This window comes from Gobio gobio, assembly GCF_949357685.1.
Source record: "Gobio gobio genome assembly, chromosome: 24".
NCBI classification, from domain to species: Eukaryota; Metazoa; Chordata; class Actinopteri; order Cypriniformes; family Gobionidae; genus Gobio; species Gobio gobio.
In genome coordinates, this window is record NC_137120.1 from 18,378,456 (window position 1) to 18,406,383 (window position 27,928).

Sequence of the window (27,928 nt, forward strand, 5' to 3'; positions counted from 1 at the left end):
TTCACAAGATTCAAAAACATAAATACCGTTTTGGCGCTGTGGCGCGAGATCGCTCTGCCGCGGCTCAGCTCAAGAGAACCGGCAGATGAACGGACCTTCTCTTCCGCCTTAATACCAGTAACAGCACGAAATAAACATGAATGAGCATCTGAAAGTGTGTTAAAAGATACAGGACAACTTACCGAAATCCGTATCATGCCACATAGAATAGCTCAATGAGTGTCTCAAGTAAAACGGCTTGTAAACAATGTCATGTAACATCATAAATACCTCAGAAAAACCATATCCAATGTCCATAAACTCGTTAGTCAGCTAGAAAAATTAACTCTAGAGCGGAGCATTTAGCTAATTATATGCACCACATTACATAGCCTATTCATTGTCATTTTTAATGTTCTTCAATATTTAATGTATGAATAAATCTGGCAAGTTTTAATGACAGCCACCATTTAAATGTTTATATTTCAAAAAACTAATTGGATATGATTATGTAATTGTAAAGTCAATATTATATTAAGTGTTTGTATACAAATCAGTACATTTTTACCTTCAATATTATAGTAGGCTAATGTAGTACTAACTGACTCCCATAGTTTACAGCATTAGTTCAGAGATTTGTTTTCCTTGAGAAAATTTGCCATGTACTGTACCTGATATACATCCAAAATAATCGATATTGAATCGAATCGAATAGAAAATTGAATCGAATCAAAAGCTTGAGAATCGAAATCGAATCGAATTGTGAAATTTGTGTCAATACCCAGCCCTACTATCCACCTGTCACTCAAAGTGACCACACCCTTAATTATGTAGAATTTGAAGGCTTTATTTAATGTAAACGAATGAGTTATAAAAAAATTCACCCCCCTCACAGTTGTCATGAGGGGCAAAATTAGCCATATAGACCAAAACCACAATTTGTACCAGGCCGTAAACATGCTTTTTTTTCTAATGTAAAGTTGGGCATTTTAACATGGAGCTAAATGAGATTCCTTCTCCCTTCTGGAACCTGTCTTTAGTGGCCAGTCGATGAATTGCAGTTTAAGTCACTTCCGTATTGGTTTCAAGAGAAACTGCGGGAGGTTGCCGCTTGGTCGGGTCAGAGGTCTCTCTTCCATGAGAACTAGACTCGTAAATATGGATATTTTTCTACTTTTATAATGGATGGATGAGCTTTTTATGTGGGCTTCAAAATCTCGTCCCCCATTCACTCCCATCATAAAGCTGGGAACAGCCAGGATATTTTTTTATATAACTCTGATTGTGTTTGGCTGAAAGAAGAATGTCATATACACCTAGGATGACGTGAGGGTGAGTAAATCATGGGATAATTTTCATTTTTGAGTGAAATAACCCTTTAAGGAAACATTCCATTTTATCAATCTTCGAACATTATGGGAACGTTACTTTCAAATGTTCTCTGTTAAATGGTGACATTAAAAAAACATTTCAGAAAAAAATGCTAAATGAACATTCTATAAATCATGTTTTTGTGCTAACGTTTATTATTGTAGAACCAGATAACTGAACGAATGTTCTATTAACGTTACTGTTCATAACTTTGAGAGAACCATGACACAATGTTAGCTAACGTTCAGAGAATGTTCCCTGTTAGCTGAGTTGACAACATAATCATGGAAAATCTGAACTATTTTGCATTTTGGTGGCGAATTCATATGAATTCGTACAATCTGCTCACGCCCCAGTGACGGGTATATTAAGAGGTATGTTTTTTGCTAATAATCATTCGTTTTTGTATGATTCACATACAAATCCATACGAAATCGCCAGCTCATAACACAGTTAAATTTTCCTGTGAGATCAGGTTGAGTTGACACGTGAGCTCAGGAATGATTTTGATTAGTTTGACAGGAGATTAATAAAGTAATACTGCTTTGTTGGTTGTCTCGTCACAGGGTTCGGGGACCACAAGGACGCTGAGAAACAGCAGACCTCTGAGCTCAAGCACAGTGGAGCTGTACAAAAGCACAGACCAATGAAAAACACATACCTGTTTCTCACTAGATTTGATTCATGTGCTTTTAATCATGAATGTTTTTGGCTTTTCTTTGTACATTCTCTCTCACACGCATGTTTCACTCTCTTCAAGGAATAGAAAAGATGTTCACACAGCTCTTTTGCACACAGTATAAGTGAATGGAGATGGGTGTTGCCAAACGACAAAAAGCTCCACAAAAGTAGCCTACACAACTTGAGCACTAAAGTCATACTGTACATGCCTTCCCTGAGGGTGAAGAAGATAACTGATAATCTTTCCCTCTGCCACAGTGATGTAAAAATAAAACACTGCAGAGTCTGTATGAATTAAATATAGAATGATTTTTGTTAAAGAATAGTTTTATATCTGCAGCAGTTCTTACTTTTTTTTCCTCACAATTGTGATTTTTTTGGTAATTGTGAGTTATGACTTTTGACTTTGTGGCTTGAGTTGAGGTGGCTTGGGCATCTGTTCCGGATGCCTCCTGAGCGCCTTCCCGGGAAGGTGTTTCGGGCATGTCCAACCGGGAGGAGGCCCCGGGGAAGACCTAGGACACGCTGGAGGGACTATGTCTTCCGGCTGGCCTGGGAACGCCTCGGTGTCCCCTCGGAAGAGCTGGAGGAAGTGTCTAGGGAGAGGGAAGTCTGGGCATCTCTGCTTAGACTGCTGCCCCCGCGACCCGGCCCTGGATAAAGCGGAAGAAGATGGATGGATGGATGGATGGATGGACTTTTGACTTTTTTGAGGAAAAGTCAGCTCACAAAAAGTATAACTTACAATTCTGACTTTTTTCCGAGTTTTTTATATCTAAAAAAAAAATTCCGCAATTACGAATTTATATCACAAATCTGACTTTTTTCTCGCAATTATGAATTTAAATTCCCAATTCACTTTTTTCAATTTTTTCCCTACTTTTGCAAATTTGTATAACAATTCTGACCATTACGAGTTTATATCTTGCAATTAAGACTCACAAGTGCAAATTTATATCATAATTCTGACTTTATTCTCTGAATTTTGAGTTTATATCTCACAATTCTGACTTTTCTCGCAGTTGCTAATTTTTTATCATAATTTTGAATTTTCTCTCCCAATTTCGAGTTTATATCTTGCAATTCAAACTTTTTACTAGCAATTACAGGTTTGTCTGACAATTCTGACATTTTTTTCACATTTGTATCACATTTCTGTCTTTTTCTCGCAATTATGAGTTTACACCTCACAATTCTGACTTTCTTGCAATTACGAATTTAAATCTCACAATTCAGACTTTTCTTGCAGTTGCAAATTTCTAATCATAATTTTGAATTTTCTCTCCCACTTTCAAGTTTATATCTTGCAATTTAGACTTTTCTCGCAAATATAAATTTAAATCTCACAATTCAGACTTTTTTCTCATAATGGCGAGTTTATATCACAATTCTGACTTTTTTACAATTACGAGTTTCATAATTCTGACTTTAATCTTGTAAATGGGAGTTTATATTTCACAAATGTGACTTTTTTCACAATTGCGAGTTTACATCTCACAATCTTGAACTTTTTTCTATCAATTGCTAGTTTATATCTCACAGTTCTGTGAATTAGGAGTTTACATCCCACAATTGAGACTTTTTTCTTTTAACTGAGATATAAATTTGCAATTAAGAGAAAAAAGAAGTCAGAAACGTGAGATAAAGTCAAAATTACCATTTTTTTTTTTCATGATGGAAACAACCTTCCATAATCAATAGGCACTTTGTATATCATAACACCACATCAGCCCTAGATGAAGCTGAGTAAATGATGATGATTAATTTTTGGGTGAACTAACCCTTTAAACTCTGAAAATCTATGACAACTGCCTAAATATTACTTGCAAAACATACTATTTTATGTTGAAAACACTGGAGTGTGATGGCTGCTATATGGGAGGCTTTGTGTGCACAGATTTTAATTATGTAATGGGTGATTTTAACCCTAGTGGGAAAGACCAGAAATCCACCTGGCTTATTCTCTCAGGTATTCAATATCCTTTGACACATATTTAACAGTGAAATTTGACCTCCCTTGACAAAACCCCCCAAAGAAACCCAGGGCACGAGCATTGTTCAAACAGAGCTCCAGAGAGGTGTTGTGTTCCTCCTGACCTGATTCATCAGTCATGCACATCAGTCGTTTTATTTCAGCTGCTCATTTATTATGTTATGAATATGTCCTAATTTATAGGTAGTGACCCTGTGTCTGTAACTGCCTGTGTAACGCATCGTTTTTTTTTACTCTCTGCAAGTTTCAAAAGTAATCACCATGTAATTTTTTTGTTTTTCAAATTTAAACCGCAAATTAAATTTTTTTAATGTATAAGGAATCTGTATATATGGAATTTGAATATATGGAACTTACTTTTATTGGTTTGTTATTTGTACTACAAAAACCATGTGCAAGCTTTACAGTCCGCATGTGTAATTGAACAGCAGTTTCATTGTTAAAGACTTGGTTATTTCCAATCATTTCATGCTCCAGCGCCCACTGACTTCTGCTGAGATTTGTTTGTATAAACATCTAAATATGATTTGAGGGTCATTTGCTTGGCAAAATCTAGATGCTTTGACTGTCTGATTTGGCTTGACTGAAATAAAAAGTTTAAGTGAAATCATGCAATGTGCGTTTCATTTTGCTACGTCAATGCTTGATTTTGCTCAGGGCATTGGAAATATCCTTGTTACATCTGACTTTTACTAAGACAATATTAAGTTATAAGTAATAATAAATGTGAAACCTTTTATTTTAGCACCTCAGATAAAAAAAGGGAGAGCATGAATAAGGAACCCACTGTCTTTTGGATGATGACGATAAACATTGATCAGTGAACATAAACAGAAGCTAAACCGAATCTGCTTGATACACGAGAACAAAAGCTCAAACGTGCTGTGTTACATGAGAATGGACCTCACTGGCTCTTGCTGAAGCTCAGACGTGCTGCGTAACATGAGAATGAACCTCATTGGCTCTTTAGGAAGCTCAAACGTTCTGCATAACACAAGAATGAACCTCATTGGCTCTCGCGGAAGCTCAAACGTGCTGCGTTACACAAGAATGAACCTCATTGGCTCTCGCGGAAGCTCAAACGTGCTGCGTTACACAAGAATGGACCTCATTGGCTCTTGCTGAAGCTCAAACGTGCTGCGTTACACGAGAATGAACCTCATTGGCTCTTGCGGAAGCTCAAACTGCTTAACATGAGAATGAACCTCATTGGCTCTTGCGGAAGCTCAAACGTACTGCTTAACATGAGAATGAACCTCATTGGTTCTTGCGGGAGCTCAAACGTGCTGTGTAACACGAGAATGAACCTCATTGGCTCTTGCGGAAGCTCAAACGTGCTGTGTAACACGAGAATGAACCTCATTGGCTCTTGCGGGAGCTCAAACGTGCTGTGTAACACGAGAATTAACCTCATTGGTTCTTGCTGAAGCTCAAACGTGCTGCGTTACACAAGAATGGACCTCATTGGCTCTTGCTGAAGCTCAAACGTGCTGCCTAACACATGAATGAACCTCATTGGTTCTTGCTGAAGCTCAAACGTGCTGCGTTACACAAGAATGGACCTCATTGGCTCTTGCTGAAGCTCAAACGTGCTGCGTAACACGAGAATGAACCTCATTTGGCTCTTGCTGAAGCTCAAACGTGCTGCGTTACACAAGAATGGACCTCATTGGCTCTTGCTGAAGCTCAAACGTGCTGCCTAACACATGAATGAACCTCATTGGTTCTTGCTGAAGCTCAAACGTGCTGCGTTACACAAGAATGGACCTCATTGGCTCTTGCTGAAGCTCAAACGTGCTGCGTAACACGAGAATGAACCTCATTGGCTCTTGCGGAAGCTCAAACGTACTGCGTTACACAAGAATGGACCTCATTGGTTCTTGCTGAAGCTCAAACGTGCTGCGTAACACGAGAATGAACCTCATTGGCTCTTTCTGAAGCTCAAACGTGCAGCGTAACATGAGAATGGACCTCATTGGCTCTTGCTGAAGCTCAAATGTGCTGTGTAACACACAAGAATGAACCTCATTGGTTCTCGAGGAAGCTCAAACGTGCTGCATAACATGAGAATGAACCTCATTGGCTCTTGCTGAAGCTCAAACGTGCTGTGTAACACACAAGAATGAACCTCATTGGTTCTTGCGGAAGCTCAATCGTGCTGCGTTACACAAGAATGAACCTAAATGGTTCTCGCACGTCAAGCCAACATGCTTAAGCTTCTGTTTACCACGACTGATGTGTGTGTTGATGAATGTTTATAATTATATGTGAATAAAAGGCTAACTTAAATCTGTTCATCATATAAAACGTTTGGACTAAACCGCTCAAATCATATGGATTAGTTTTACAATCTTTTTATCTTTTTAGTTGCATAGCTGTCAATGGAGGGACAGAAATCTCTCAGATTTCATCAAAAAGATCTTCATTTCTGTTCAGAAGATGAAGGAAAGTCTTACAGGTTTGGAACGGCATGAGGGTAATTAATTACAAAATTTAAATTTTGGGGTGAAATATCCCTTTGAATTTTGTGTAGGGCCACTGTTAGAGAGACTTTGCACTGTTTTTATTATCACAACAATTGTGGTTTTCATTTTATACAAAATTGACCGCAAAAATAGGCATTTTAGGTATGAAAATGGCATATTTAGATTTTTGGGATGTGGTCATTGGGTATATGTAGTGCAGAGCTGGCAACACTGTATGCGTGCTATTCCAAAAGAGAAGATGTAGCTTATACAGAAGCTCCCAATACAGGAGAAACATACTGGTGTTTTGATATATGTGGAGCAGGGCATCATAGGACACACCTCCGCGCATGCGCAGTGAGCCGCTCTAAAATCCCCAGTGCTTTAGGCTGTCGTGCGTTTGTTGTGTCTGCTTGGTAAGTAGGTCATTCTTAATTATCATTATAATACGTTGCGTTAAATATTAGGTTACAGCACAGACGATCGGTTCGATATATCGGAAGTGTTTGACGTGTATGACATTGTCACTGGGCGCCATTTAATTAAGATAATTCTATATTTTGCTTTCTATAGTTCCGCCTACTGGGCAAGTTGGGCGCTAAATATTATTAATAAAGTGCATTCGATAATTGTATGGGGAGGGTCGGCGCAAACCCGTTGTTGTTCTGTTTGGCCCCCGTTTGTTGTCCTTCTGACATCACGCGCTGTTGCACATCAGTCTCATTTATTCGCTAAGCCTTTCATATCACATATGTTTTTTCGCATGTGAAGAACGTGCAATGAAACCTTAGTACCGCCGTTTGTCCCGATGGATTTGTGCAATAGCAGAATCAAATCAAGAAGCTTTCGAGGAGGCCTATTTCGTATACTTAATGTTTCTATGATTGCTGATCGATTAAACTCTGATATTGTTAATGGTTTTAATAAAACATGTTATCTTCTAATGCACCTATAAACCTGTTGATGACAGTGGGTCCAGTGAAATATATGTCTAATCTTTAGGGAGCTGAACAGACACACACTGGTGTATCATTGGTCAAAACAATAGAAACCTCGTTGGCACTTCCTAGTGGTGCTATCAGTAATTAAAGGATTAGTTCACTTTTAAATAAACTTTTGCTGATAACTTACTCACCCCCATGTCATCCAAGATGTCCATGTCTTTCTTTCTGCAGTCAAAAAGAAATTAAGGTTTTGGATGAAAACAGTCCAGGGTTTTTCTCCATATAATGGACTTCAATGGGCTCCAAACGGTTCAAGGTCCAAATGACAGTTTCAGTACAGCTTCAAAGGGCTTTAAACAATACCAAAGGATACCAGACGATGAATAAGGGTCTTATCTAGCGAAACAATCAGTTTCTGCGAGAAATCGAGCAGTATTTATGCTATTATTTTACCTCTTATCAGACGAGCGTGATCATCTCTGAGCTCAGCCATAATTTCCGCCAAGTGAGGTCAAAATACGAGCATGGTCATAGAAATATCGATCATAGATGCCTCATTCTACTGATCCGTGCAGGCGCTAATGAGGCATCTACGTATACATCTATGACCACGCTCGTATTTGTCCTCACTTGGCGGAAGTTATGGCTGAGCTCAGAGATGATCACGCTCGTCTGATAAGAGGTAAAATAATAGCATAAATACTGCTCTGTTTCTCACAGAAACTGATCGTTTCGCTAGATAAGACCCTTATTCATCGTCTGGTATCGTTTGGTATTGTTTAAAGCCCTTTGAAACTGTAGTGAAACTGTCATTTGGACCTTGAACCGTTTGGACTTTTCGACGGCAGAAAGAAAGACATGGACATCTTGGATGACATGGGGGTGAGTAAATTATCAGCAAAAGTTTATTTAAAAGTGAACTAATCCTTTAAGACTGATCATACACATGCTTCGTGCGGTAGTTGACATGACATGGCCTTTTTTTGGTCCAATGTGTCAAAGTTAAGTAAATTATAAAAAAAATATGTCAAAAACTTTGGTGATATTGTTCAGCAAGTGCTGTTATAAATGAACATACAGAGCATTCATGGGATTAATCTTTCATTTTTGTCACAATTTTCAGCCAAACCAGAAAAAGCTCATATGGCGTGACTGTCCCAAGCACATTTCAAAAATTTTGATTTTGAATAAAAACAAGAAAATGAATTAATTTTATGTTTATTCAATCATATATTGATTACTCAGATGTCTACTTGTGAGTCTGCTTGACTAAAAGTTTAGGCATAATATTTTGAAGCCACCCTTAACTAAAACATTTTGTCCCAAAAATGGATATCATATGGTATGACGCCATAATTCCTTTTTTTTTTTACGGGCAATTGTTTGGAGACCTTTGGGGAGTGGGGGTCCTTCTTCTTTCAGGAGAAAGAACAACACCTCAGAAGGACACTGAAAGTTACAAGTTGCGTTTTCTCTCTTCATGTTTTCAAAAAAAATCAAGTAAATCCGGAACTCCTGCTTCAGTTCCCCTTTGCCCTTTTGGTCTTTGTCTTTTGGTGTGACCCATTTTACACAAAAGTTACCTTTAAAACTATATTGTCATATTGTAGTTAGCATGGCTTTAGGATGTTAGCATAAAAGCACATTGCTTAATGTCATGCTAAGTACATGAAACCTCATATGGTGCGACACAACATCATAAAGTGTGACAGGGTTTTATTGTAACACCATATGATTATTTTGTCACACTATATGATATGAACTGCATTTAAATACGTAAATAATGCTCTTAGATACGTATTTTATAGCTAATAGTTAAGTTTATTGAATATTTCGTCCTTTTAACATATTTTGATACTATATTATTCACACATTTAATATCTATACACCAACTCAATTTGGGGAATCCCTACTTCCCTACTATCCTATTTTCAAGCTGAATCCATGTTAAACTACAGCGTTTTGTCACTCAAATGTTTCCCTATATTTATTTGATTTGTTGAAAAGCACATTATACTTGAAAAACTTGGCTCAAAGAAGGCTCTACAGATATACATACACACACTTGCACTAGCAGGCACACACACACTCGCAGACTCACTCAATCAATCACTCTTGAATGCAAAAGTAAATGCAATAAATTATGAATCTGATTATTTTTTGCAGTGCATATTTCTGAAATGCTTGTGTTCATGATTAAATTTGTCAAGAGAAAAAACTGAAAGGGGAGGTACAAGGGATAATGACCTTAATAAACATACGATTCTTTGCTAGAAGTAGAACTCAATTTCGTGATTTTGCTGTAACTGAAACAATGATTCACTTGTCAGTTTGGTTGTTTGTTAAATGCAGCTAATACACATTTTTGCATACAGATTGTTGTGTGGTGTGATTTATCATACAGCGTGACACCATGTCATTTGGTGTGACATTCAGAATTTTGGAAAAAAATAAGGCCTTTTGCTTATTAATCATAAAATCATCAATGTGACAGATGGGGAATAGTGCCAGCAAAGGTTACAAGCATTTTGGTGCTTTTATAACAAGGTATTCCCAAATTAATTTGAAGTATATTGAAAGATTACGAGTAAACGTCTTTCTATGAGTGTTGATAAATTAAAATAATGCAAAATGTAACATATTTGCAAATAAGAAATGCTATACTTTTATGTAGTAATGATAAAGACTTGCATGATCCCATTATACCCCCTTTTTAATTTAATACACAATAACATTCATGTCACACCATATGACAATTTTAGTCACTAAGACGGTAAACTAGTGAATAAATGTACATTTCAGGACAAAATCTACGAGACCAAATACAGGGAGTGCAGAATTATTAGGCAAGTTGTATTTGAGGATTAATTTTACAACATTAATAATTAAACCACCATGTTGTCAATGAACACAAAAAACTCATTAATATCAAAGCTGAATATTTTTGGAAGTAGTTTTTAGTTTTAGCTATTTTAGGGGGATATCTGTGTGTGCAGGTGACTATTACTGTGCATAATTATTAGGCAACTTAACAAAAAACAAATTTATACCCATTTCAATTATTTATTTTTACCAGTGAAACCAATATAACATCTCAACATTCACAAATATACATTTCTGACACTCAAAAACAAATCAGTGACCAAATATAGCCACCTTTCTTTGCAAGGACACTCAAAAGCCTGCCATCCATGGATTCTGTCAGTGTTTTGATCTGTTCACCATCAACATTGCGTGCAGCAGCAACCACAGCCTCCCAGACACTGTTCAGAGAGGTGTACTGTTTTCCCTCCTTGTAAATCGCACATTTGATGATGGACCACAGGTTCTCAATGGGGTTCAGATCAGGTGAACAAGGAGGCCATATCATTAGATTTTCTTCTTTTATACCCTTTCTTGCCAGCCACGCTGTGGAGTACTTGGACGCGGGTGATGGAGCATTGTCCTGCATGAAAATCATGTTTTTCTTGAAGGATGCAGACTTCTTCCTTTACCACTGCTTGAAGAAGGTGTCTTCCAGAAACTGGCAGTAGGACTGGGAGTTGAGCTTGACTCCATCCTCAACCCGAAAAGGCCCCACAAGCTCATCTTTGATGATACCAGCCCAAACCAGTACTCCACCTCCACCTTGCTGGCGTCTGAGTCGGACTGGAGCTCTCTGCCCTTTACCAATCCAGCCACGGGCCCATCCATCTGGCCCATCAAGACTCACTCTCATTTCATCAGTCCATAAAACCTTAGAAAAATCAGTCTTGAGATATTTCTTGGCCCAGTCTTGACGTTTCAGCTTGTGTGTCTTGTTCAGTGGTGGTCGACTTTCTGCCTTTCTTACCTTGGCCATGTCTCGGAGTATTGCACACCTTGTGCTTTTGGGCACTCCAGTGATGTTGCAGCTCTGAAATATGGCCAAACTGGTGGCATCTTGGCAGCTGCACGCTTGACTTTTCTCAGTTCACGGGCAGTTATTTTGCGCCTTGGTTTTTCCACACGCTTCTTGCGACCCTGTTGACTATTTTGAATGAAACGCTTGATTGTTCGATGATCACGCTTCAGAAGCTTGGCTATTTTAAGACTGCTGCATCCCTCTGCAATATATCTCACTATTTTTGACTTTTCTGAGCCTGTCAAGTCCTTCTTTTGACCCATTTTGCCAAAGGAAAGGAAGTTGCCTAATAATTATGCACACCTGATATAGGGTGTTGATGTCATTAGACCACACCCCTTCTCATTACAGAGATGCACATCACCTAATATGCTTAATTGGTAGTAGGCTTTCCAGCCTATACAGCTTGGAGTAAGACAACATGCATAACGAGGATGATGTGGTCAAAATACTCATTTGTAGTTCCGTGATCTACAGTTGAGATTTTTTTTTTTTTAACTTTTTTTCAGCCAAATATGTCAACCACCAAGGTATAGTTTTGTGTCCAAGACAAGTGCATTATTTTTTTTTAAATAATAATTTGATAAATTCATGAGACATATCACTTTATTCTATGAAACCTATTTAGGTTTAATACATTTTTTGTATGTTTAAATAATAAATATAATTTTGTGTTTTGTTATCTTAAACCCTTAAAATGTCAGGTGGTGCAACTGTCCAAACAAATGAGCAGACTAAGAAACTACAAGTTGAGATCATTGAAAAAATGTTGTCCAGAAATGTTTATATTCTCAAATGTCAGGGTGGCACAACTGCAAACATGGCTCTTTTCTTATCGATTGACAAGGTAATAAGTTATAACAATAAAGATGACAATGTGTCATTGTAGATCTCTCTCAAATACGGGTAAAAACTGCTCATTTCAAGTATGAGTAGGTGGTTCAACTACAGTATACTGTATACATACAATTATTATTTGGTTGTACCGCCTGACATAAAAAAAGTCAAAAAATAAAAATAAACACTTTTAAATGAAACTTAACAACTGAAACTTGTTTAAACATTTTTCATGACTTTTGAAAAAACACATATACACACCGATCAGGCATAACATTATGAACATTTAGGCAACAAGTGAACATTTTGTCCTCAAGTTGATGTGTTAGAAGCAGGAAAAATTGACAAGCGTAAGGATTTGAGTGAGTTTGACAAGGGCCAAATTGTGATGGCTAGACGACTGGGTCAGAGCATCTCCAAAACTGCAGCTCTTGTGGGGTGTTCCCGGTCTGCAGTGGTCAGTATCTGTCAAAAGGGGTCTAAGGAAGGAATAGTGGTGAACTGGCAACAGGGTCACGGGCGGCCAAGGCTCATTGATGCACGTGGGGAGTGAAGGCTGGCCCGTGTGGTCCGATCAAACAGACGAGCTACTGTAGCTCAAACTGCTCAAGAAGTTAATGCTGTTTCTTAGAAAGGTGTCAGAATACACAGTGCATCGCAGTTTGTTGCGTATGGGGCTGCATAGCCGCAGACCAGTCAGGGTGACCATACAGAACCCTGTCCCCCGCCGAAAGAGCCAACAGTGGGCATCAGAACTGGACATCTGAGCAATGGAAGAAGTTGGCCTAGTCTGATGAATCACGTTTTCTTTTACATCACGTGGATGGCCGGGTACGTGTTCGTAGCTTACCTGTGGAACACATGGCACCAGGATGCACTATGGGAAGAAGGCAAACCGCTTAGGTAGTGATGTCCATTGTCCATGCCTCGACGGGTCAGGGCTGTTTTGGTATCAAAAGTGGGACCAACACAACATTAGGAATGAACCATAATGTTATGCCTGATTGGTGTATATATATGCAGATGTTGATGTAAATTGATTTCAGTAGACATGTTTTCATGGATATTTGCAATTTTGTTATATTGTTAGTTTAAAGTTTCCTATGGAAGCTGGTTTCCACCATGAAATAATGAAGATAATTGCAAAATTTTTATCAAAATGTTCTGAATTTATTTCTCATAATTCCGAGCGATAACATCGTTCGTTCAAACTTTTTTCCCTCAGATTTGCGAGATGATATAAACTAAATTTTGTGGTAAAAAGCTAAATGTTCGGCATAACGATTTCAGCATTTATTTCTCGCAGTTCCTAGTTTATATCCAGCAGTTTTGAGTTAACATCTCATTCTGACTTTTTCTTCTGAATTCTGATTTTATATATTTTTTAAGGGATGCCTACTTTCGGGAAGGATCTGTCTGTATCACTAAATGCATATTTCATTCAAGAAATTTTTTTGTACATTGCATTTCGCGCAGAATCGCCTATTACGTACACAAAATGCATTTTGTGATCCAGACTCTTGTTTTCTCTCTTAAGAGCTTCCCGATTCACCTCCTGATTCGCTGCCTCTCACTGTGCCATTTTGGACAATGGCTCTGATCTCTATTGAGGATCTTGACGGACTGGATGATGAGCAGGTGGATGATGACGTCACAGACAGCTCTGAACCAATGGATGAGGAGCAGGAACGAATGTACGCCCATTGGCAGGCCGTAGGAAGGACACATCATGTGTCTGTTCCAAGAGGTACAGCACACTGTCCACAGCCCACGAGACAGGAGAAGAAACGATCTGTGACCAGTTTCCTTCTGTTTTCATAAGAGAATCTAATATGGTTGACTTTGGTGTTTGTATAGAGATGAGAGGACCCATTGAGGAGATGACGAGGAGGAACCAGAGCTCAGAACAAGAGCAAGTGCCTTTTGTCACCGTCTCCAGACACGAGAAGGTAAGATCAGTCGTGTTAGTTTGTACAGTGAGGAAAATAAGTATTTGAACACCGTGCTATTTTGCAAGTTCTCCCACTTAGAAATCATGGAGGGGTCTGAAATTGTCATCGTAGGTGCATGTCCACTGTAAGAGACATTATCTAAAAATTGTTTTTTAACTATTTATTTGTATGATACAGCTGCAAATAAGTATTTGAACACCTGAGAAAATCAATGTTAATATTTGGTACAGTAGCCTTTGTTTGCAATTACAGAGGTCAAACGTTTCCTGTAGTTTTTCACCAGGTTTGCACACAATGCAGGAGGGATTTTGGCCCACTCCTCCACACAGATCTTCTCTAGATCAGTCAGGTTTAGTTTAGTTTAGTTTATTAGTTTATAATGACGTGGACAGTCCCTTTTTTATAAAAAAGAGCAGCTTTAGCCTCTACGGCTAATTTCCAGCTGTAGTCCCCAGCCAGTTGTTAATAGGCATACATCAAGTAAAATAAATTACAATTATATTTACAACAGGGCTAAGCAAGAGGGTGTAAGACGTACACATGTGTGACACACACACACACTTGAGGCAAGCACAAACAAACAAGCACCAATTGCAAAGACATAAAAGCAGTTCATGCATTAAAACAGTACAAATTTCACATACAAAATAATCATACAAAGGCCACATTGAGACAAAAGACCTAACATTGAGGCAGGCAACAAAAATCTAATGGCAGCAACATGACCATGTCACATCACAAACACATCCCATCTGTCAGATTAATGTGTGCAGTTATAATTGTCGGACAGCCAGTTTTTAAGGTGTGTAGTAAAGGAGGAATACGTATGTATGTCTTTTATTTTAATGGGTAATGAGTTCCAGTTTCGTATTGCTGTGACAGAAAATGATAATTGACCAAATGTGCTTTTCCTGAATGGGATAAGAAGGTCACCTCATGTAGTGCTTCTGGTGCTCTGACTGCTATTATTACGTTGGATTATGAGTGAATTTAAAGGAGCAGGAGCAGTATTATGCAAGATTTTATAGACCAGACAGATGTTTTTATATTTGATTACATCTTCCCAGCTTAGCAGTTTGTGGTTATTAAGGATAATACAATGATGTGAACTGTTAGGCTTCTGGTCCAAGACTTTAATAGTTTTTTTTTTAATAAAGAATTGCTAATGGTTTTAGTGATAATTTGTTAATTTGTCCCCAGCTTGTCAGACAATATGTTAGATGTGACATAATCATGGCATCCATAAATAATTTGGCAGCATTAAAAGTAAGTGCATTTCTAATATATCTAAAATTAGCTAAGATAAACTTGACCCTATTGCACACTTTCTTAATATGTGTTTTAAAAGAAAGATTAGAGTCGATAATTACGCCCAAATACTTAAATTGTGGCACGATACTAATGTTTTGACCCGAAATTGTTATATTTAACACAAGGTTACATTGCCTCTTCGTGAAAAACATTCCCACAGTTTTATCTACATTTAATTGGAGACATGAACAATTTAGCCAATTTGTGATCTGATCCATAGCTATGGTCCTTTTTTTTCAGCAGCCATAACATTATGAAGCCAGTTTTGTTTTATCATGCACATAAATGACAGTGTCGTCCGCATACATTAGTGTATGAATATCAGGGCAAACTGATGGCAGATCATTAATATATAGACTAAACAAAAGCGGGCCTAGTATAGATCCTTGTGGTACGCCTGTGAATAAATTAGAAACAGTTAGCTGTTTCTGCAGAGTGATGGGCCCTGGAACCAAACTGCATCGGGTGAAGAGTAAATGGACTATTGTTAAGGAAAGAGACAAGCTGCTCTGATACAAATTTTTCAACAACCTTGGAGACCACAGGTAGAATACTAATTGGGCGGTAGTTAGATATGTTCAGAGGGTCATTTGACTTAAATATGGGAGTTACAATTGCAGTCTTCCAAATAGTTGGAAATATCCCCTCTAATACTGACTGGTTAACAATTTGTGTGATAGGGTTGGCTAGATGTTCATTCAGGGATTTAAGCATTTTAGAATCCATTTCATAAATATCTGTTGAGTTTTTAAGAGAATTAATAATTGCCTGAGTTTTAATTTCAGAAATCGGTTGAATACAAAAAGAAGGCTTAGTTTCATCTATTTTAACAATATCTCCAGTTGTTAGAGGAAAATTCTGCGCGATTTCATCCACAGAATTGATAAAATATTCATTAAAAGCAACAGCTATATGTGCTGGAGTTTCTGGCCTGTCGCTGAGAAACACAGAGTTTGAGCTCCCTCCAAAGATTCTCTATTGGGTTTAGGTCTGGAGACTGGCTAGGCCACGCCAGAACCTTTATATGCTTCTTACAGAGCCACTCCTTGGTTATCCTGGCTGTGTGCTTCGGATCATTGTCATGTTGGAAGACCCGGCCTCGACCCATATTCAATGCTCTAACTGAGGGAAGGAGGTTGTTCCCCAAAATCTTGCAATACATGGCCCCGGTCATCCTCTCCTTAATACAGTGCAGTCGCCCTGTCCCATGTGCAGAAAAACACCCCCAAAGCATGATGCTACCACCCCCATGCTTCACAGTAGGGATGGTGTTTTTGGGATGGTACTCATCATTCTTCTTCCTCCAAACACGTTAAGTGGAATTATGACCAAAAATTTATATTTTGGTCTCATCTGACCACATGACTTTCTCCCATGACTCCTCTGGATCATCAAAATGGTCATTGGCAAACTTAAGATGGGCCTGGACATGTGCTGGTTTAAGCAGGGGAACCTTCCGTGCCATGCATGATTTCAAACCATGACGTCTTAGTGTATTACCAACAGTAACCTTGGAAACGGTGGTCCCAGCTCTTTTCAGGTAATTGACCAGCTCCTCCCATGTAGTTCTGGGCTGATTTTTCACCTTTCTTAGGATCATTGAGACCCCACAAGGTGAGATCTTGCATGGAGCCCCAGTCCGAGGGAGATTGACAGTCATGTTTAGCTTCTTCCATTTTCTAATGATTGCTCCAACAGTGGACCTTTTTTCACCAAACTGCTTGGCAATTTCCCCGTAGCCCTTTCCAGCCTTGTGGAGGTGTACAATTTTGTCTCTTGTGTCTTTGGACAGCTCTTTGGTCTTGGCCATGTTAGTAGTTGGATTCTTACTGATTGTATGGGGTGGACAGGTGTCTTTATGCAGCTAACGACCTCAAACAGGTGCATCTAATTTAGGATAATAAATGTGGAGTGGAGGTGGACATTTTAAAGGCAGACTAACAGGTCTTTGAGGGTCAGAATTCTAGCTGATAGACAGGTGTTAAAATACTTATTTGCGTGTTGCATAGCGCCGTGCTCTAAACACTGTGCGAGCCAGTCTTGACAGTTGCGGACTCGCGATATCATGGTCTCATGTTGTTTCCACCAGCGCAGCATATCTCATTGTTTCTTTTAATTATTGTATGTCTAAAATATAAAATGAAGGAGAAGCCTAAAAAGGCCCGAAGCCCGGCCCACGTTTGAGGTATGACGGGAAAATTGCCCCGAAGCCCGGCCCTAGGGGCGGTAAAAAAGTCGGGGCCCGTCGGGCTTGGGCAGAAATGCAGGGCTCTAATAATTAGCACCAAAAGATGAGCAAAAGTTTTTTCACTATAAACTGCTTTAATTTGAAATGAGAGATACAGGAGGTGTGGCTTTATTGCATCTTTACTTGCAACTGATTGGTCCAGTTTCGGTTTGGGATCTCTAACCCAGAATAAAACCTGCTCCAGAGCAGGTTAGCCGTGTCGTGTAAGTTACTATGGTGATAAACACTGCTAAAAACCAATCAACCTTAGCCCGAAAAAACAGAGTTTGCTTAAACTAATCTCGAACTTACCTGGGTAGCAACTGAAACCAGCTTTGTGCAACAGGCCATAGGACAGTGGCCCTCCAGGACCGACTTTGGACACCCCTGTTCTAAGGTGTGCAATTATTTTCAGGGAAACGCATGGCTAAAGTAGTTCAGACAGGTTCTTGACCGCATTACAGTTCCATATCACTCCAAATGATTTCAGTTATTTCAAAGGTCCTCACAGCCAACAACAGCAAAAGAACCTAAACACACAGTGACAGTGACAGAGCAAAGAAATATAGTAAAATATAGTAAAGCCCAACGTCCCGGGCTATGTGTTTTCCTGACGGGCTACCAATACGTATCATCTTAAATAGTGAAATGACATTCCTTTCTTGATGTGCGTTGTTCACTCTCTTGACTTGATATTTGAAGGAAAAATGCAGAAGTTTTTGTCATGCTGTCTGCAACGTACTTGGCGCGACCGCGTGCACGTGCGTGTGTGATGCACGGTTCGCAGTTATATCCACGGATCGGGCAGGCCAAGTTATATTAAATAATATTCATATTAATTGTGGGTGGATGAGAGATAAATCATTATGTTTGTTTGATAAAGACATTTTGCGAGCCCTGAGGGACGAATCATTCCGGTTGCTGTTTCCCCACTGGCTTTCAAAACAGTGCCTCACATGTACTCACGGGGGACCCGAAGATCATTAAATTTGCAAAGCATATCCAATCCTAGCCGTGGGCGTTTACTTTTAAGTCTTCAGTGCGGCACGTCCATAAAAACCAAGCGTTTCTTGAGAGAGGCTCAAAACCAGGGCAGAAAATAGCCTATTACTTATTCATTATGATGTTTTTGAATGTACACAAACGTCACAAGGAGACCACAGACAACAGTATAATAAAATAAGAAAAAGCCAGAACTGAAACAATCAGTTTGCAAAGACTTTATCAACCAAAGCTCAGCTTTGGGAAGGGAAATATGCAGGTCAGGAAGGAGAAGGTGATGGAGATGAGAAGAAGGTATTGTGCTATTTAACACAGATATAGCCTACATATAATTAAATTGCTGACAACAATTTTGGATCGCTATAGTTTGGCCTGTATGTTTGGCACGGTAGGGGGCCCAACCTCATATTCTTTCATTGGGCCCAAAATTGCTAGCTGCGGCCCTGCTGTTGAGAGACGCAGAATCAGGTAATTCACACACGCTTAATCTCTCACTCTATCGCTCTCTCTCTCCTCTAATAACTGTATTATCTGCTATCAGTGGCACAAGCTTCCTTCACTAGCTCTAAAATGAGTTTTAGAATTAGCTATGGAGGCTTGGTTTGAGATGCGTAAGAAAATAGTCCTGCACACAAGCATTTCAAGGACAAAATCCTGCAAAATTTCTTGAACTACATAATCTGAACAATGTTGTAAGGTGTTGTAACCATAGTGTAAGCGGAATAATTGACTCCGGGTCGTTGAATTATTAGAAAATAATGCACACCTGAGTTACCATCTCGAGTGTGCATTATTATCTAATGATTCAACGGCCCCTCGTCAATTATTCCCTACAAATATGTGTGATATTCAAAATATGTTTTTGTTAACACAATCAGCTGAAACAAGTTTTCAGCCATCTTGAATTCTTAAATCTTGTTCAAAGCGAATAATGAATTTATCAATATTTATAATTCGTATTTGACATGACAGTGCATTTCCTTTTACATTATTGAGTGATAGGCAAGAAAATACAAGCAGTAGGTTGCACTAAAATGTAAATAAATATGTTTAACAGATTAATCCAAAATAATTGGTGTATAGTCCCTGGTAAATAGTTTCGTATTTAGTAAATCCTGTACTAGAGCACTGCTTTTGTACGTTTGACTGAATTGTTTGCTTGTGTTTATTTCCTATTGTCTTTCATTCAAATACTGATTATAAACCTTTATAAATCCATAGCCGTTTTGTCTTTGTCCTTTTAAATGTTTCCATTTAGCCATGGGATGTCCCACGACAGTGCTAAAACAACTTCCTTGTTCTGACTCCCTCATAAACACAATTGGCTCTCAACAGCTGAAATAAGTTTTCAGCCATCTTGGATTTTTAAATGAGTTTTACTGAGTTTTAAAATCAGCAACGGAGGCTTGGTTTTAGATGCCTAAGAAAATAGTCCTGCACACGAGCATTTCAAGGACAAAATCCTGAAAAATGTCTTGAAATACATAATCTGAACAATGTTTTGAGGTGTGGTAACCGTAGTACAAGCGGAATAATTGACTCCGGGTTGTTGAATCATTTAGAAAATAATGCACACCTAAGTTACCATCTATTATCTAATGATTCAACGGCCCCTTCGTCAATTATTCCCTACAAATATGTGTGATATGCAAAATATGTTTTTGTTAACCAATCAGCTGAAATAAGTTTTAAGCCATCTTGTATTCTTAAATCTTGTTCAAAGCGAATTATCGATTTATCAATGTTTATAATCAGCATTTGACATGACGGTGCCTTTCGTTTTACAATATTGAGTGATAGGCAAGAAAATACAAGCACTAGGTTGCACTAAAATGTAAATAAATGTGTTAAACAGATTAATCCAAATTTATTTCTTGATACACACACAAACTTTTGATATAAAAGTTTGTGGTCAGTATGATTTCCTGACATAAAGCTGTCATTTGTAAACATTAGTTAACTATATGTGACCCTGGACCACAAAACCAGTCATATTTTAAAAAATTCTAAATAGAATAAGCTTTCCATTAATGTATGGTTTGTTAGGATATGAAAATATTTGGCCATGATACAACTATTTGAAAATCTGGAATCCGAGTAAAAAAATCTAAATATTGAGAAAATCGCCTTTAAAGTTGTCCAAATTAAGTTAGCAACGTATATTACTACTAATAATATTTTTTTTTATATTTATACGGTAGGAAATTTACAAAATATCTTCATGGAGCATGATCTTTACTTAATATCCTACTGATTTTTGGCATAAAAGAACAATTTATAATTATGACCCATACAATGTATTGTTGGCTATTGCCACAAGGGTCACATATTAGTTCGAAAGCATTTATTAATGTTAATGTCAACATTTACTAATATATTATAAAAGTCCAAAGTAGTGTGTTAATATTATGTAATGGACCAGAGGTAAAATTAACTAACAATGATTTATTAAACTAATGATTTGCTGAACTTCAATGTGTTGCAGCTTGGCGAGGTGTTGTACGAGGAGAGAGTGTATCCTCCAGGAAAATGGGCATGTGTCAGTAAAGCAGAGATGCTGTATGAGCAAAGCATCTCCAATGCATTTATGAAGCTCATGCGCTTCATCTGCAAGGAGAATTCAACAGGTGAACACACACACACACACAAACCTCTTCATCTCAGTTTTACTGCAGGAGACGGAAAATGAACGTGCAGAAAATTAACATTTATGTGAATTTTAGGATAAATCTTTAACACTCGAGGTGCCGCATGATACTACGTTGGGTTGGTAGTTTTTAGTCTCCATAGAAATAGTTGGTAGTAATTACTCACGAGTGTTAATATGGTTAATATGTGTCTTTGGGCTTTAATGTGAAGCTTTTGGCTTCAATGTGGGCTTTATAAAGTAAAGTTTCGGCCGATCGCCTTCCATATTCAATTTATGGAAAAAGTGTTGAAAGTGCCTCTGCAGTTCAAAATGCTTACACTACCAGTTACACTCGTCAGACGTAGCGTAAAGCCCGGGGTATACTTCACTTTCCGCGCCCGGACGCGTCACGCGCGCAGACTTTCAAAGTATACTGCACCACGGATGCGCGTGGATGATCGCGATCGACACATGCGCAGTAAAAAAATGTTCTATGCTCTACCAGACATCGGAGGGCAGCACTGAGTCCTGTCATCAACGGGACATTTGCTGGGCATGATCGGAGAAGAACTGTAGTGCATCCACCATTGCACCATAGTTTGGAAGAAACCCTGAAGAATCAAAAATGTTCTCTTTTTTTTCTCAAGCGTTTTGTTTTTAAACCGGTCTTTTCACACTCTTCTTCGTCGGCTGAACACTGTGCTCAATACTGTGCGCATTGCCACCTAGTGGACTCTTCTGTACTGCTGGCGCATTCGCTGTTGCACACAGACGGTGCACGAACGCGGACGGCCGAAGTATACCCGGGAATTAAGCATTTTGAACTGCGAGAGGCACTTTCAACAGTTTTTCCATGGAAGGCGATCAGCCGGAACTTAACTTTAGAAACTTATAAATATAGATATTTTTCTTACACAAACCCATCGATTCGATTCTGAAAGCCTTTATTAACCCCCCAGAGCCGTGTGGAGCACATTATTTGATGGACAGATGCATTTTTATGGACTTCAAAAACAGAGCAACAATTGCCGCCATTATAAAGCTTGGATTAGCTAGGACCTTTTAATATAATTCCGATTTTATTCGTCTGAAAGAGGAATGTCATATACACCTAGGATGACATGGGCTAATTTTCATTTTGGGGTAAAAATTATAATGAATATGTAATGTGGTGCATGTACCGGTATTTATCAAAACACTCATCTCTAGGGTAAATTTTTCGAACTCACAAACGAGTTTATGGACACTGGATATGTTTTTTTCTGAACACGGTTATCTTTCCCTCACAACCCAAAACACACTTCTTTATTGACATTGTTGATGTTGCGGTCTAAAACTGACAGCGCTGCCGAAAGCTTACATAACCTAAACGAAGCTTGTTTATGGCCGCGCTCTCGAATGCACTCTTCTGGGAGAAGTGCCCACACAAGGAATTCCACCCATTTTGACGTAATACCCATACTCGAAAAAAACATTGCGAAACTTATTCGAATCCTGAAGGATTGTATTTGGCACAGAAATACTCCTTTTTTTTATGTTTAGCATGAGAATCCAACTCTTTATCAGTGTAAATGAGGCTGAATGCACAAAATAGCATTAGACCCCCCCCCCCCCCCCCCCTTTAAGAAAATTTGCCATCTGATATATATCCACAACAATCGATATTGAATCGAATCGAAAGCTTGTGAATGGAAATCGAATTCAATCGTTAAATTTGTGTCAATACCTAGCCCTAATAATTAGCTCAATCAAAATCACTTAGGTGGACCAAAAACAGATTTGAGTCCAGATTCAGTGTGAATGTAAAAGTGGTTCAGCTCAGCTGAAAGAGGTCTGAGTTTGGTTCTAATAACTCAAGTGTGACCACTCTTACAGAATGCACAGATTATCTAAACAAATTTCAATATGATCGTTTTCGAAAATGTAAAAAAGGGGCCAATTGATAATTTTGTACTTGAAATTTTGCTCAACTTTGAATTTAGTAACTGTGAATTTATTGTATGTTTTATTTACCTGCCCAAGAACTACGGGTGGAAAATAGCAATTTGCTAAAACCCGGTGCAATGCATCTCTCTTTGTTATATACAGGGTTAATGTTTTATTCTGCACTGTCCCTGTTCAAATAAAATAAATAATAATAATTGAACAAAACATGCAGTCCTGTCTAGTTTAGCTCAGTTCAGGCTCTTTTGTCTCCAGGACGGTACCTTGGCATGACGGTGCCTGTTGTGAATGAGATCAGAATGGCAGATGATGGCACTAACTTCACGAAGGATGTGTTGACGGCGTATTATCTGCCGGCTGAGTTCCAAGCCAGACCGCCTGAACCGACCGATCCTGACATCCGCATCGTTGACAGGGACACAATCCGAGTCATAACCAGGTACTCACTCACATTAGCAATTCTTTAGAGATGTAAGCACCTTCTAGAATGCATATTCTACTTCAGAGTTTGTTTTGTTCTAGGGTGTTTCGTGGGACCACAACAGAGGAGACCATCTCTCATCAGATCAGCACCCTTTGGGAGCTTCTGGGCAACTCTGGGGATGTTATCCAGGACCGATACATGGTAGCCGTTTACGAGAATCCCGGCGTGCCCCAACGTAGGAATGAGATCTGGTTCATTCGCCGTGGCTCGTGAACATTTCCGCGCACATTTTTTAAGCCAGTGGAGATGTTTTGAGTCGACCGAATGTCTCGAAATGAAGGTGTGGAGCTAGTCACAATCAAAACCCTTTTATCCTTTTGCATGGTTGTGATTGTGATGCAGAAAACATTTGTTTTTAATCATTGAAGAAACTAAAGTTTATTACACAATAGATATATAGTGGTGTAAAAGTACACGTATTCGTATTGAACCATTTCGGTACTGGGCTTTCGGTACGGTGCGCGCGTGTACCGAACGGTTATGAATGCAATCTTTAACAGTTAACAGTCGGCTTGTTTAAAGCGCGGAAACACACTTCAATCCGAGTTCCCACACGAACATTTATTCGTGTATTCATAGTATTCAGTCCATTTTATCACGAAATTCAAACGATAAATGCCGTTTTAATGCTCTATAATGTGACGTGACTGATAGACGCGTATCAATTCAACTTCAAGCGGCAGAGTAAACGCGATCATCTCTTCTAAAGAATAAACATAAATTAATATCTTAAGGTATGTTGAGGATACATTACAACTTACTGAAACGTATCATATGTTGTGTAATCGCTCCATCTGTGTTTCAACCGCGGAAAGACAATAAAACAGCTTGTAAACAATGTCATATAGAATCACGTCATTCCTCAGAAGTCACTCAGTGTCCACAGCTGTGAGTTCACTAGAGAGATTAACTCTTTCACTGAATACATGCACTATATTAGCCTATATATTCGTTATATTAGCCTATATATATTCATTATATACTACTTAGCCTGTTAGTGATGTCTTGTTTATTTAACGTATGTTTAAATAAACCTGTCATGAAAATTACAGCCACTAAATGATTATATTTCAACAACGAATTGGAGAAAAAATAATACTAATTAGATTTAGAAGTTAAAGGGGTGGTAAAACACATTCTTTTGAAGGCTTGGCTGTGTTTGTGGGGTGCACTGTAACATGTGTTCATGCTTCGTTTTAAAAAAAATTGCCTTATTTTTCATATATTTGACCTTTATTCTACACTGCTCTGTCCCTCCTTGTAAAACGGTCTGATGCTTTCCGGGTTGTATGAAGCCAGTCCCTCAAAAATACGCAGTGGGCTCAGATTGGTTAGCTGGCCCAGTGTGTTGTGATTCGCTAAACGCCTAGTGCACGTATGTCGGAAACGTCACGCCCCTTACCGGAGGCTGTTCAGTATTAGAAACAACGGCGTCAATAAAACCATATGAGCTCGAATCAGACCCAGAACATTTGAGTGAAGATGATCGAGCAGAACCTGCTCAGTCCTCGAGAGTAAAGACTGCGGATCTATAATGATCGCTACTGAATGGCACTTTAACTTTTGTATTTTTAGAACGATTATAGCCAAATATCTGTCGCAAGAACTAACGTTAACCCAAAACGAACACTAAGCACTGGCTTTAACTAGTAAGTTAGCCAAATCACACACAGAAGCATGTTTAGCAAGCCTGTAGATAAACAATACATAAAAGCTCTAATCAAAGAATCATTTACACTAATGCCAGGTTCGCTGTTGAGATTTTAACGTTAATGTTTGTAACGTTAGGTGTTCGTCGGATAACGTTAAGTATGAATGAGCATTTAACAGACTGGTTTGCAGAACAGCGTTGTCATCTGTTTACTTCCTTGCTACAACCTATTACAGGAAAACACATCGAAGAAAAATAAATCAGACTTACAGGTTGTGGCCCGTAAACAGCTTCTGTTTGTAAATCCAGCTTTCAGGACAAGCCGTTGTGCATATCCTGTATTGAACTCGCGAAGTTTGTGGAAGTTTGTGTTGTCCTCCGTGAAATGTGCAGCGCGCGCGTCGTGCATCCACGCACCGGCAGTGTTTTTTTCACGCAGCTGACATTGTGCAAATCTGGCATTGAAATCGCGAAGACGGTGGATGTTTTCCTCTGTTAGATGTGCTGCAGGAAGCCCTGCGCGCGCCTGTTCCCCGCTGACTCAAACACACGTGCATATAACATGCTGTATGTTAAACGCTCTGCAACGCACCCCCGTCCCAAGGAAGGCTGAACAGAGCAAGGCAAGTACCCCAGACCTGCAATCCGGATGGAAATAACAGCGTTTCCTCTGCATCGCGGCAACAACACTCCAGCCTAACTATACCACAACAGCGCCGCGATACAAAATGGCCTCACCCCCCCCCCCCCCCCCCCCCCCCCCCTTATTTAATATTCTCGGAGGAGGGGTTTATGTAAATATTGAGCCTGTTGATGTCACCAACCCTGGAGGAATGTGTGTAGTCGCCTGCTGGCCGTTTGCTGTAGTTCTTAGAAACTGATTTCTTTAAAAGCAAATATCTCCCTTTGCTTTAAACTTTGAACGTTGTAACTTTGCAGATGTTGTTTATGCTCAAGCAGCAACATTACACGCTAGCTAAAGTTAGAATAGTGAAATCGTTGTTTACCACCCCTTTAATGCAAAAACTGCCTTATGTGAAGCTTATGAGTGTTGATTATTATATCTAAAAATAAATAGCAAATGAATTTAGGCTAATAGTTTGGGCTCTGTTGTTAATCTTTAATAGCAATATGTAAGTAAGGGCTCCCTATATAGTTTACAGCATTATATTTAAGAAACTTTTCTTTTTTACAGACACAAAACATTTTTTTATTAAACCACTGTTGAATAAAAATTTATAAAAAGCAATTTTGTAAAACTGCTGTACCGAATCCGTACCGAACCGTGACTTCAAAACCGAGGTACGTACCGAACCGTCAGTTTTGTGTACCGTTACACCCCTAGATTATACACGTACATTAGCACTGTTGATTTCAACACATGGAGTTGCTTAGAGTTATCAGCGGGTGAAACGTCACCCTGGCATTATTTTTTAACTTGAATAACACAAAGAAACATTTTGTGCTAACTGGGGTTGAAGACGATTCATTACGCTTCCTCTGTTTTCTGCTTGATTTGAAATGTTTTACACTACTTGAATTTACTTTCCTTTTCAGTTTCTGTTTGTTTATCACAGAAAATAGTGTTTCTAGGTTTTCCATAGTGCCGTAATAGCTTCTTATTTGCAATATATGTTGCTCGAAGTCAATGTCATAAACAAATATGTATTTGCAGCTGGGTATTACGTTTTAATACTTATCATATATTTAGAGTTATTGTCGTTTTAATTAGTTGTTTAAGTTCTGTGTTGGAAGACTATTGTAAAGTAAAATAAAAATGAATACGTTGTGTCAAACTATAGTTATCAAACTATTTACCAGACAATCAGCGCACTAAAACTCATAATCTTCTATGTTTTTATCTTACGGGCCAATCAGATTGTTACTTATATATTAGTAGTGTTTTGCCATTTAAATTTCCCACAAGATGGAGTATGGCATTGTATTTTTTTACAGGTATGCTTGTTGATCTCTTTTATTAAGATGCAGTCTACAAATGAATGAGACCACATTATTAGATCTAAGGTGACACACAGCCCAAATATATGTCCCTTTGCAATCCGATTACTATTTGGTCTCAAGGACGTAACGGCACGTACTTCTCAATGTATTTCATTGTTGTGTTTTATGTAAGGTTGCAGTGATGTTTCACATACGTTTGTATAACATGTTTAGTGTCTTTTCAACTTTTTAAAGTACTGTTTTGACATTTTTTTTTAACCTGATTTCTTGCTTTGGTAACATTAATGGCTTAGGTTGTGCTATTATGGATTTTGCCTTGTCAGAGTATTTTAAAACTTGCACTCTCTCCCTCGAGTCTGTAATAACACTAATAAACTTTATTTATAGAACACTGGGCATAGTAACAGTAGCTTGCTTTACAAAGAGATAAAAAGTTGAATAAATGTATAAATTTTACAAATAAAAAAACTATAAATGGTGTTTAATTGTTGTTTAATCGCACCTTCTGCTCCCTACTATCATTACACCCATTACCTGCCGAAGACATAATCTAGAAACTTTTACGACCTCACTAAAATTATATATATATAAAAATTGCCGAATTTATTAAAAT

The 27,928-nt window shown here is 38.5% G+C and overlaps 2 protein-coding genes across 4 annotated transcripts in view; both read left to right on the forward strand.

The window, feature by feature from the left end:
* Positions 1-4,633, forward strand: part of klc4 (kinesin light chain 4) — a 55,758-nt gene extending 51,125 nt beyond the window's left edge. Inside the window, exons 16-17 of one of the 2 annotated variants that reach the window (XR_013815856.1) lie at positions 1,917-2,454; positions 2,756-4,633. Coding sequence is in view for 1 of the 2 variants with exons in the window: in XM_079807904.1 (XP_079664030.1) it covers positions 1,917-2,000 (84 nt within the window). In the remaining variant the exon portion in view is untranslated. Of the gene's footprint in view, positions 1-1,916 lie in introns of both variants that reach the window. The other variant, XM_079807904.1, reaches the window with a different exon arrangement.
* A 2,204-nt stretch (positions 4,634-6,837) lies between these two features.
* soul4 (heme-binding protein soul4) lies at positions 6,838-27,795 on the forward strand. 2 transcript variants are annotated; one of them, XM_079808417.1, is made up of 6 exons: positions 6,838-6,905; positions 13,691-13,900; positions 14,011-14,102; positions 21,131-21,272; positions 23,474-23,657; positions 23,741-27,795. In XM_079808417.1, the coding sequence occupies exons 2-6, from the start codon at positions 13,744-13,746 to the stop codon at positions 23,913-23,915; spliced, it is 750 nt and encodes a 249-aa protein (XP_079664543.1). In that variant the 5' UTR covers positions 6,838-6,905; positions 13,691-13,743; the 3' UTR covers positions 23,916-27,795. The 2 variants fall into 2 exon arrangements, with proteins under 2 accessions (XP_079664543.1, XP_079664544.1); XM_079808418.1 differs by lacking the exon at positions 6,838-6,905 and adding an exon at positions 8,866-8,895.
* Positions 27,796-27,928: the final 133 nt, after the last annotated feature.